We start from the raw sequence: 13,198 nt of genomic DNA, 5'->3' as shown, positions 1-13,198 counted from the left end.
TCAATGAGCACAAGGATGCCAGTGATCTAGTTGGCATATTCTATTTAGATTTCCAAAAAGCTTTTGATAAGGTTCTTCACAGAATCTCACTCTGCTATGGGCTACCATCAGAGGCAGGATACCAGAGCAAAGAGACTGTATCACTCACAAAAGGCTCCAAGAATCTGAGCTGTCATAGGATATACAGAACATCCTCTCATAAAGAAACAACTGTTCAAAAGATAGGAAACCAAATATACCTTTTATATTCTAATAATACCTGCTCTTGTCAATTTGATTTTATCCTGGAGACGGTGATATTTCAGTGCGAAGCAATACCGCTGTCTCCTGTATACACATGCTGTGAATCTTCACATTCAAAAACCAGAGGGAGGTGTTTGACCAAACAGGGCTGCCGAAGCAGGCATTTCCACAAACACATCAATGACAACCGGCCCGCATCCTCTCTGCAAGCCAGAAGGGAACCTGCGCGGCACTCAGGCACTTTGTTGCTGAGGGGAGCAGAGATTTGTGAATATTTCAGTCTCTCCCCGAGTCAAGCTTTTTTCTTGAAGGCGGCGTAACACTTTAAACATCAGCCTTCAAACATAACGTCTTAAAAACCAGGCAAAGAACAGTTCGTAAATGGGACTAAAGCTGGTGCTGCGTAGATTAGACACAAGCAACTTCCCCATGACTCAGCTGCATTAAAGGATATTTTTGTGATGCATCCACTCTTATTAAACGGGATATGTTTTTTTCTTGGTTCTTCTGATGCTTTAGAGACAAAACCCACACACGTTTCCAGTTATAGAAGGCTGGCACATTAGTGGGGGAGAAAAAGGGAAAGAGAATGGCAAAGCACAGAAATACAGACTCAAATAAGATCTTACGTGATTATTTCTTTTTTGCCTTGAACTGTAAGGCAACAATTCCAGGAGATTTAATTTGCTTAGCACACAGCCTACGAGGATATTTAAGCAGCAACTAACAGAGGGTAAATTACAAAATGAGTAACAAAAATGTCCTGTTTATATGCATTTTGCTCCATATCACGAAGATAAAATGATCGAGATTTTATATACATTTGGTCTTTCCAACCCATACTCGAAACGATGTGTGACAGTGTTTTAAGCTTCAGTTGCCACTGCTCATTAACAAGTTAGTCCATCATTTGGAATTATAAACAACTTAAAGAAATAAATTTACCTATTTTAAATAATAAATAAATAAATCCTCAGGCTGCAGCATCCAAACTGACCGCCCTCTCCTGCTGTTTGGAAAGGAAGCTGTATTCTCCCTTCAGTCTGCACTCTCCTCATGATCCCTACCTGTCGATGGTGATTTTGCAAGCCTACGCACAAAGATAAACTGGACTCTTACCAGCGCAAGGAGGAAGAATATTTCTTCTTAGCTTTGCTCTCATCCAACTTTTTTTTCTCCTCTCTATGCTTTGGTAAGTGTATTTTTTCTTCTAGTATAATACATCCAACACTTGCTATGAACTGCATTATCTTGAATCCAACCAAAATTTTGCCTGAGGGCTGCAATGGAAATTTCCCGAAGCCCTCAAGAGGCCTCTGATTTGTCAAGATAGAGCAAAAAGCATGTACAATTCTTTTTAACTTGGACACTTGGCCTGGGAATGCAGATGGCTTCAGCATGCGTTGCTTCTCATAGACTGGCTTGTACAACTTTCTGGCTTACATTCAGCCTGTACTCTGTTCGGCAAACACCGTTTCAAAAGTAAGGCTTACTCGCATCACTATTGTACATGTCACAATTTAGTAACTGAGGCGAGCAGCAGCTTATGCTCCAAAATCCACATATCCATTTTTTAAAACCAACAGCAGGATCTGACACTTAAAAATCCCATTTTTACTCTCAAAATCCAATAGTAACTCTCAAACTTATTAATTATTGTATGGCTAATCAACACGCAAAAGAAATTAGATCTGATTATATGATGTCATTGTATGGTTTGCTGTGGTACCTCAGCTTGATCTCACGACTTGGTATTGTACTTCCATCGTTCCAGTTTGACCTCTCCAGTTTCTAGGTAACAAAAGTTACCTGCGTTATATATATGAAAGGAACAGCAGGACACACCGACAACTGCTTAAAAGATTACACGATCGAGGGATGTACTGCTGTCACTGGAGAACAGTCACTGCTTTAGGGCGTGGAGTTCTGAAATCCAGGCAAGGCTTACAAAAATTCTGTTCAATATGTGAAGCCAGGCAGACACAGGCCTAACATTCATGAATCAAACACGCAGTGCTCCCGCCTTTCGTGGCAGTCCAAAGGAAATCAAGTGCTAAATACCTCTGACAAATCAAGCCTTTTTTGACTTGTTTGAAAACAGATTCCCAAGTCTCAAACTATTTTCCTCCTTTTTTGTGAAATAAAGTGAATGCTCATTCATATGCTCCCTCCAAAGAGTAGAGTGGCACATCCTGGTGTTGTTCGCAACTGGTGTTGTTCTCAACATTCACAGTAGCTTCATGGATGCTCACTGGCCTGAAAGTCACCAGCATTTTCTCTGTCGATGTAAAAACCGCGTCGTTATGAGTTAATACATCAGTGATGATGACATTAATTTCCTTGCCGTGCTGGGAAATCAATCCAGTTCCGCGAAAATTCACACATGCAGGACCAGACAGGCTCCACCATTATTTTAAGAAAATGACAGACAAGCAGTTAAACACAAAAGATCACTTTATTTCTCAAATCACACCCCTCTCATTCTTGAAAAGGTGCGTCGCTAATTGTCACTGTTTCGGATATACTCTCTATTTTCCTGTGAAGTTAAATACTTTAAAGAAAAATCCCCAAAGAAATAAATACAAAGCACAACAGTTTCACTTTATGATTTGCTTTGAGCATTGTCTGGTCCTGCATCCGCTCCGGTGAGTTTTGCTGCTCTTTGAGACTCTTACAAAAGAAAACCAGAGGCAGCCATCCTTGCTCTCCAGAGCCTTCTGCCTGTCAGCTGTTAATACAATGCTAGAGCATGCACAGAATAGTTTATAGCAATTTAATAATTCTATGACTTTCATTACAAATACACACATCGTTACTAAGGATATAATTGCAATGCTGCTTTTTCTAGGTGCTCATAGAAAACTCCATGTTACAAAATGCTCGTCTGATGATGTGCACGTCTGCTGGTGAAAAAGAAATCAGTACTAACAAGGTTTGCCAGGTTGTTCAATGGATAACTTACAAAACCAGACAACTCCCAAAGTTATTGATTGGATCACTGCAGCACAATCTGCAACCATCATTTTACCTGAAACCTAATTAGCCCGAACGGTTGGCAATGCGTATCCGTTGCGGTATAAAACGTTATCAAGGCCATCAGTACACGCCATGCGGGGTTTATTCTCATCTGACGAGAGCAGTCCGATGCAATAGCACAGCTCCTGTTGACAGCCAGGAATGGAGGTCTGACGACGCAATTTCTACGAGGGTTGTCACAGTAAGAGAGGTGAAAGCGGTCCAGCGCAGGCAATATCATGGTCCTTCAAAGAGCTGAGACCAGAAAGTTGAAGCATTTCCCGTATCGGAAGTTGCGCTCCTGAATAGTTTTCCTTGAAAGAGGTACGGGTATAAGCCTGAATGAGTGTGGCCTGAATTCATCCCAGTTACCTATCGCGCTCCAGAGAGTGCTCCTGAAAATGCAATCAGGGTCTGGGCAGGCTGATTTCGCTACATATACATGCACTTAAAGAACGTTCAGAGGCTATATGATAAAGTCTGAAAACTTTAGCTGAAACTCGTACCTGTTCACAACAAGGTCTGAGGTAGCTTAAAACCACTCTGTGTTTAGGAAGTATGAGAAAGAAGGAAAGGTATTTAATGCACAAAACTTTCAAAATACAATGATAATTGCTACAGAGAAGGGGAGTGTAGCCATATAGTTATAAACTACTGTACGGCAAGAGAAGCACTGACAGAAATGAGTGAAAAAGTTCCTTAAAATCTGAACTTCTATTTAGCCCGGCTCCATATATTTAATTTATGATCTTTGAAGGAACGACATTAATATTCACTTCAGAAAGAAAACCAATGATAATAAACGAAACTGAGCAAAGCAGAATGGAAAGAAAACTTTACAAGATATTGGACAAGGTTAATAGACATGGGCACTGAATTGTGAAGCTGTACTTCTCAAACTGAGTCCATGTGCTCTGCGTGATGTTTGAATCTCCAGACAGCGGGAATACCTTCACACAGGAACGCTGAAAAGTTACGTATTCTTTTGAGGTTCAATTTTGATGATGCAGTTTATTTAGAAAACACCACTTACGTACAACTAACACATTGAGCAACGCACAACTAACAAACTGAGCGTATATCAGGTGCATCATGGTGAGACAGAAATACTTAAATTTATATTTACACTTAAGTTAGATAAGCCTGCAGAAAGCCTGACCTACTACTTAAGTCAACAGAAAACATCTTGATTTTTCTCGTAAGGGCAACAAGCAGATTATGGAAGTACAAGCTCCAAAAGGGCTGGTATTTCCCATATCCATAGACAGTCAAATTTAAATTTTGCTCAATAGCACTTGACAGCCTAGTGGTGGCTGCCTTTAAAGACTGACGTGAGTGAACAGGGACAAGGATGTTTTATTCAGCATATGACAAAGAGGTAAAAACAAATAAAGTTTTAAAAATCCTTAATATATCACAATTTGAAGAAAAGTTCCAGGGAACACCACAGCAACAGCGATACGACGCTAGGTAGGGAGGAAAAGAAAAGGAGTAACAAGAAGACTGGGGGAAGCATGTGGGAAAAAATAAGAGCTGTGAGGACGGAAGACAAACAGAAATAGCTCAGACCACAAGAATCGTATCTTCGTCTCTCTATGAGAAATTTCTGTGAACAATTCTACTCTTTTAGCAGCTGAAAATAACTTAAAAAAACCCGAATAGACAGCTACAGAAGATGCCCAAAACCCAATTCTGTGGCCTGACCATGCTTCAAAAGCACAATCTAAAATTTTTAAGTGAAGACAAAAAGTTCTTAGCATCTATTGTTAAACACACTTACTGGATTCTAGGTATTAACCATAGATCACCTAGTGATCATAGCTCGGGAGTACCGAGACAACAGATAGGTGATGTAGACCAAAAGCGATACGAAGGAAATCCGTGATTCCTGGTAAGTGTGCAAGTTCCCTGCTTCCTCTGCAGGAAGCAGCTGTAGTAACTCCTTGTCCTGGTTTGGGTGACACAGGACTAATTTCTCTTTCAATAATTTCACTTTTCGGTAAGGTCTCTTCTAATGCTTGGAGAATCTGCATTTTTAGAAGACTCTAGTGTCTGAATTTGTGAAAATATTTACTTTATAGCCAGGTATGGTGTTTTTGAGCTAGCCAGGTGTGGGGATGAGGAGCAAGACCCAGGCACTTGACCCAAGCAGGCCAACAGGATTATTTCACACCATGAACGTCACATTCAATATGAATTAGAAAGTTTGCTGAGGAGTCCCTCTCTTCTGAGATGGCTGTGATCCTGAGAACTTCTTGCCCCAGTGCCGGACCCCTGAGCCCTTCCCTTCCTCCTGAAGCCACAGCGCTCGCAGTGTCCAACATTTGCTGTCCACTGCTGGGAGTGCACAGCTTCCTACTGGTAGAATTGGCAGAGTATAATCCTTGTCTATTTTATATTGGTATCAGGATAAATATTGGTTCTTTAGTATCATTAGTGTTATTTATTTTGTCCTATTCTATTAAATCTGTTTCTATTTCAACCGTCGGGTTTCCTCGCTCTTTTCCGATTCCCCTTCCTGGGTGGGGAGAGGTCATCGGGTGACAGAATAGTTGTCTAAACAACAATAAATTGTTGTGGGTTCTTCAAACCATAACACTCCTGTTCACTTGGATTACATGGCACATAGTTTTAAGCGCACAAACCTTCATCTAAACAGTAATACTGCACAACTTATTTGGTATTTCAGGAGTCACTTGGTACTTTTTGGACACACAGCATTTGCTGTAAAAGACCGTACAGGTCAGTTTTGTAAATTCTTCAGACTACTTAATACAGACTGAGCTTGTTGATGTCTATCTGCCAGTTGTCAGGAGTCACTGGGTAATTCTGAAAATCATGAGAAACTAGGCTACCTTCTTTTAATCCAGGGATGTGTAGCTGCACAAAGAGAATAGATGTGCCAAGATGATAAATACAGAACAGATGAGCAGGAGTTTTAATGAGGAAAAGTACTCACATTGCACCAACAGTGCAGCTCTCCTCCTCCATGACTGCCCAGGGCCTAACGTAGCAGGAGGCTACTCCAGTAGCTTCTCCAGCGGGAGAGGCATGTTTACACCTCCGCAGGGTAAAGTCACCACTCATCAGATTTTTAGCCAAAGTAATCCAAACGTCCATTCCCATGATGTTTACGTAATGAATCAATTATAATTTTTTTTCAGAGCACTGAACTGTATTATTCTATTAGGCTGGAAGGAACAGCAGAACTAGTAATTCTCTGATCTCTGGTTGGGTGATAATGTCTAATGCCAACGGTGTGCGGAGCTGATTCTTCACTTCCTTCCACCATTTGTATATATCGTAGTAATTAAAAACACATACAGTATTATAAAACTGGTATGTAGTTGTTCTGGCAGTCAGTCTAATGGTAAATGACAGATACCTGCAGCTTCCTTGTATTATAATACAGTTTTTAATTTGGGCTTCCTTTATCTAAGAAAAGTTGCAGGGCAACTTTAAAACTATTTTTCTAGTAAGAATTTTCAAAATCAAACACAGACCCAGATTCTATCCTGGAATATGGGTGGGACTTCGACATTACCCCAGCCAAAGCTTTGCAATGAAAGCTTGTGAAGGGCCAAAGAAATGTCTGCAGGGGTTTTTGAGCTGTTAACAAAAGTCATAAGGCAGCTCACTCTGTAAACACTGCAAGCCAGAGCATACAAGGTAGCTATAAGGGATGCAGGTGTGTTCTTTGGACTGCACCCCTGTCTTTGAGATGGGCATTTAACTTGCTCTATTTTATACACCTCACTACAGCCAAATCGCCAATGCTTAACAACTGGGCAAAAAGCAGCTTTGGACCTGCTGACCCATACCTTGTGTAGACACTGGCACTTTTTAAGCAACTGTAAAACAGAGCCAGCATCCTGCCATACCCCAATGGTTGCGTTTCATACCTGCCTGCACAGAATTTTTTTTTTTTTTTTTTTTTTTTTTTAGTTTTGGAGCTTTAGGACCTGTTCTAAATTCAAGCTAAATAATTAGCTACTAGCTCGATTTAACATATATATATATACACACGTCTATTAGGGTACTCCTAAAACTTGATGCAGGACTTTAATTTCTGTATCCCAAACAAAGCTTTGTGGAGCTTCTACATATATCCAAGTTAACTAGTACAACTGACAACAACAACAATCAGTTCAGCGAGAACTAAGGATTCTAACCCAAATACACCATTAACTGAGAGATGGGGATGCAAACCAGGCCTCAAGCGCCCTCTGGGATCTGCAAATTATTAGTTCCGAAGCATGGTTTAATCCTCTGGCAACTGGTATCATGACGTACAAGCTTAAACATTTACTCTTAAATACATTAATTCTTACTGGCTCGGATTATTTGCTGACTACTCCAGCCACCACAACAAAATAACCAATGGGTTCACTTGTCCATTTGACAGTACATTAACACCTGTCAAAATATAAGCCAATTAATACTTTCATAGAGAAATGCGATGTATAGCAGAGTTACTTTCTGTGAAATCACATTTAAGTTCTAATTCCTTATGGAGTGTAACTGAGTGGGCACCACTGTATAACCAGAACTACTAACGCACAACAATCAGACAAGAATGGCATTCATTTTCTTCTAATTTTCGCACTGACACTAGATGTAGAAAACATCGCTGAATAATGAGTAGATGCAAGCATGCATTTGGCTGGAAAACTTAATTTACTTAGAGTGGAACAATTACAGACATCTTTTGGTTTCTTTCACAGAAATCAGCCCTCATCAAGTCAGATACTAAACTGAAAATTCTCTAATTTAATGTTATCATTAGTAAAGATGAAGATGCATTAAAATCATTTGAATTTTTTAACAATGCTGCGAAGCACTGAGCTCTTTCGTGAGTTGTCATAATAAGCAAGAAAAACTGATTTTTAGGGGGAAAAAAAGAAAGAAATGGAGCTGTAAAGGAAGGAAACTGCAATGAATAATAGTTCCTTCTCTAACAAAATCCACGATTCCTCCTCTGTATTGTCTTTTACATTAGACTTGGATTAACTTCTCTCATTGTAATTCCATTTAACGCGCCATTTGAAATTGTTTTAGAGCTGATTTGCAATGGCTTGAAAACAGAGCTGCACAATTTTTGCTCACTTCAGAAGTTAATTTTCCTGGATAAATCAGTTTTAAGGAGTTGATATTTGGTCGTACATTTCTGCAAATGCAAATCTTTTAAATGCACTTAGAAGAAGTTAATTAAATAGAGAGACTTTCGAAAGAGCTTTGTTGAGCTCCATATGAGTTGAGCCTACGCTTGAATTCAACCTATGGAAGAAAAAATGAGAAAATGAGGCCTGGGGAATTTAAAGATACTAGAGTACTAAATAGAAATAATGGCTCAATAGTGACAATACAGTTAGTTCCATTATGTAGAAATCTAACAACAGGTCTATTTTAAAGTTTCTGACAAGAAAGCAATGAATACCTGGTCAGTTCTGCTCTACCCCTGCTGTAAATAAAATACAAGTAAGTGATAACCCAGTTCCGAATAATTATAGTACGTCATCAGCCTGATAAACCCTGATATTAAGCCATAACAGCACAACTTAATTCCACTGAAAGGAACAAAAAAAGAAAAAGAAAGAAAAAATATTTCAGAAGAATATACAAGAACTACATCTGAAATTGGGAGTCAATAAATACAGACAATAATTAGAAAGAATGAGAACATTCACACCAAACCACAAATCAGTTCTGTGCACTATCTTCCTTTGTCACTAGTAATACGTTGCTGACACAACGTTTAAGACAGAGACCTACGCCAGGCAATACAGATATTAGGGGTGTTTGTTGGTGGGTAGTGTCAGAAGACCAAGCAGAGTTCAGGTCCTTTAAACACTTCAACATTATTTCATTGAATAGAAAGGTAAAGGATTCCCATCAGGAAACGTGAAGCTGTGGCGAGGCTTGTCTTAAATGTCTGGGAGATCTGTGGTCACATTGGTGACACCCCAGTGACAGGTTCTAAGAGTAACTCTACCAGAAGAAAATAAAGACTGTGAGAAAGGCCATGTGTGACTGAGAATCAATCTAATACTAAAAATTTCTCTTCACCTGTATGAAGGGACAATGCAAAGTTGTTTTTTTGTTTTGATCAATTTTAGGGGGTGAGGAGCTGGAAGGTCTATAGAACCTCATAGTTTTTACTTTGGGAATCTCAGATCTGTTCATTTAGATTCTTGGCAGGAAGTGAATGCCATGGGAAATAAACAGACATTTCTGTTCAACAGTGAGTCACAGGATAAGATCAAATAGATTTGCAGTATGGTATAGTCTACAAGACTTATTTGTATCATAAAAATTAATTGTGCACATCAAAGATTACAAACTGAAAATCCTGTTCTCTCTGAGAGCCTAGACTCAGAACAGCTGGCACAAACTTTTAAATTTTTTTTTAAACATTCTCTACAATGGTGACTACTAAAGACTAACAGCTAGGAAGTTATGCTCTTTGCTTACCCACAGCTTAAGAAAAGAAAACTTGTTTGATCAAACTGCAAATACCTACTGCCACTGACATGGAAGGACTTACCTACTAAAGGCAAGACAACCTCCATGCATCTCAGTACTTCCAGCATGGATTACATCCAGAATAGAAAAGCATGGATTATATCCAGAATAGAAGAGTTTTCTGGTTTTACTTTTCAAAGGAAAAGAAAAATTCAACTTTTTGGACCTATACTTAAACAAGAGAGTTTTGTCCCCAGTAGCTGGTCTTAATTCTTTCATGCTCCAAAGGCTGTTAAGCAATAAGGTAATCCGCAGCCCAGGCTGGCACGAGCAGTATCCTGCCTCAGAACTCCAGGCCGTCGGAGGCAGCTGTGGTGCATCTTGTAAGCTATGTATAACGCAATGGGTGTGCATCTTCTCCGACAGAATTCACAAGTCAGAAAACAGCAGTGGCGCGGGAGGGAGTTATATGCACGTGTCAGAACTCAACTGCAATTTGGCAATGAAAAATACTATAGTATTATTGATAAAGCCTAATCAATTTTATTTGAAACAAGAAAAAGGACGCTTTTCTCCTTCAAAGTTTCTACTGATTCATTGCTACCACTTGTTATATTTCTTCCTGTTCTTAGCACAACTAGTATCCAAGAGGGAAATTCTTTCAAATTAAGTAGTGTGATAAATTAACATACTATTTGCTATGTTGATATAACTCATTTTATCACTATGGTTATGCAAAGGAAAACCGTATTTATCCTACACTAGCTTTCTTTTCTTCTGACAAGGCTATTTGTCACCACAGGAAATTCCAAGTTCATAAAACTGGATAGCTGACATTTCCAATATAATACACTTTGTGAGGAGTAACAACCCTCCTACTCAATTTTGCCAATTACATCGGCGTTTGTCTTAATGCAAACTCACTTTATCCCATACTGAAAGACCAACGTGCAGCTCTTCCTATAAGTCAGGTAGATCTGGAGAGTAAGAGACCGCATCATCATCAGTGTGAAAACACTTAGAAAAAGCAAAGTAGCAGGCAATGTGATCCAGACAGACACAGATGGATAACAAATTCTGTGATTGTGAAGAGCCAGATCTTTTACAATACAGTGTAAAAGCATCACATTCTAGGAAGATTATGAGAAAAGTTTATGCACATACAGCCTTTGAATTTTTAGCTCCAGATTGTAAAGCATTTTTTTTTCTTGGGGAAAAAAATAAGTATCTGCAAATCCTTCTTTTTGTATTCTGACCAACTGCTTGTCAGGAACCAGATACAGTTCCACTTTTCTAAACCAAACATTTCTGATGATCTGTTGCAAGTTTTCTTAGAGATAGGTAAAGTTTAAGTAATCATCTTCAGGAGTGAAAAATATGTTTTTCTTCAAGATGGATGCTTGATTTAGGACTTTTCCTTTTTGAGTATAATAAATGACAATTTTGTACTTTGAAAAGTGAACTAAGGTCAAGATTAATATAGCATCCATTAATTATTTTGTTGATATCATGAAGGCTTTTCTGGTCATCCCACTGATGAATGAGGGAATTTGCATCTCAGCAGGTAAACATGTTTGATACTTCTTTAATCTACTGCACAGCATTTGCTACTGCCAAAAATAAGAGACAAAGTGGAATACAGAGTCAAAACGATTTAGAAAACAGATTAGTAGTTACAAAGGAATATGAATGAATTTAAAAATAACATATATTCCGGACTGATGCGTTCCATAAACATTTTCTTTGCTAACGGAAGCCTTCAGGGAACAAATACTTATTTCATGTGCCTTCCATTCTGCTCAAGTCATTTTAGATTTCCACTGCAGCTCTGCCTTTTATTTCCTTCTGTTCTCCTTGCCTTGGTTAGATTAGAGAGGTAGGGTGTTAATGGGGTACTTGATGAAGATTGAAGACCTATTTTCTCCCCCCTCAGAGACCAGCCTGATTTGAACAAATTGAGGAGAGTGAAGCAGTCTCTTCATGTCCTTGGGAAAAGCCTTTTCCATTTCAGCATTTCCAGCTTTCAGATGTGGTCCCCTTTGTTCACAGAGAAAAAGAATGAAAGGGTGCCATCACAAGAAGCTTCTGAATAATTTCATAAAATGTCAGCAGGGCTGCAAAAGCTCCCTTTCGATCTCCTTTACGGTTGGTGAGCATGTGAACGGGAGGTGGATCCGGGAGGGGAATGCAGGGAACTAGTGCTTGCAGCTCGAACAGGGCGAGAAACAAGCTGTTGTCCACCAGTCCCCACCTCTGTTGTTGCCACTTCCTTACTACTCTCATCCTTGTGGGTACTGTTCTGTGCTGGGCACTCAAAATGCACACAGTGAAACACCTGGAGAGAACAAAAAATGAATATAAAGGAAAACAGTTAAATGCTGGCAAATGCATGATCAAAGTAAGAAGTCGTCATCTATATGGAAGTATGCAGGCCAGATCGGTGCCAAAGTACTTAGTCAAATCAGAATGTTTCACCATAAGGTTGAAAACATCTGTCCATGGCCCATAAACACTAGGAAGTGATACAAGTGGAGCAAGAGAAGGCTTTCGAAGTATACCAACCTTCATATATGGCACGAAAAATCAGAAAGATGGTTCCAAAGTGGATAGAGATATTTGGAAATGATTCCCCCCCCCCCAAGTAGCATAAATATCTTCTACATGCTATCGGATGACAACAACAATTATATTGTCTCAAACGTATCTTATGATCTAATTACTTCCTCAAAAAACTGAATATTCATGCACGCTAGAAATGAAATTTAAATCATTACCAATATGATTCTATTTCAAGATTGCCCTCTGCTGTAATCGCAATGGTAGCTCTACAGACATATCCTGGAGTATGTATAAAGGCATTCAGAGTGTCCAAGGAGGCTGCTGCTTCATCAGATGAAATATTACAATTCAAACAGTGATCATTTTCTGATGTTTCAAACAATACCTGGCACCACTGTGCAGGTGACTGTATCTTAGAGTAAGAGGACAATCTGTTTAAGCATTTTTTCCCATTTATTTTCTACTGTACTTACTCTTACTTCTACTTGTTCTTGAAGTGACTGGGAGCAGAAGGGGGAGGAACTCTTTAAAATACTCACAAAACTTCTTTCTGCGTGATTTCACATTGCTATGAATCACACAGCTTTGCCACACACTAGCCCAATAAATCTCTTCTTATACTGATTCAAAACTTGCTATTCTTCTCATGCATTGCAGTTTTATAGCTAAAGCTTGGTGAATATTAAAATATGAATTTTAAAATTACTGTTTTAACTTAATTTGGTATGCTTTTATGACATCTATCATTCGTCTTGCAGGTAAATCATGTCTTTAAAGCTCTTCTCACAAACAAAGGTAATCTCTTATAATCTTAACTGCCCTTTCCCAGGCCCTTTCAAGTTAATGTGGCCAAAATCAAATACCGTAAACAAGACATGGGTATCACAGAATCATAGGGTTGGAAGGGACCTCTGGAGAT

At 39.1% G+C, this 13,198-nt stretch overlaps 1 protein-coding gene across 1 annotated transcript in view; it reads right to left on the bottom strand.

Moving 5' to 3' along the window:
* Nucleotides 1-2,679: 2,679 nt before the first annotated feature.
* BTBD9 (BTB domain containing 9) overlaps nucleotides 2,680-13,198 on the bottom strand; it is a 125,858-nt gene continuing 115,339 nt past the window's right edge. Inside the window, exon 12 of the mRNA XM_063328692.1 lies at nucleotides 2,680-12,055. Coding sequence (XP_063184762.1) covers nucleotides 11,861-12,055 — 195 coding nt within the window. The 3' untranslated portion in view covers nucleotides 2,680-11,860. The remainder of the gene's footprint in view (nucleotides 12,056-13,198) is intronic.

This window comes from Chroicocephalus ridibundus, chromosome 3 (assembly GCF_963924245.1).
Source record: "Chroicocephalus ridibundus chromosome 3, bChrRid1.1, whole genome shotgun sequence".
Lineage (NCBI taxonomy): Eukaryota > Metazoa > Chordata > Aves > Charadriiformes > Laridae > Chroicocephalus > Chroicocephalus ridibundus.
The sequence above is the reverse complement of the archived record's forward strand: the minus strand, read 5'-3'. Positions and strand labels throughout refer to the sequence as shown.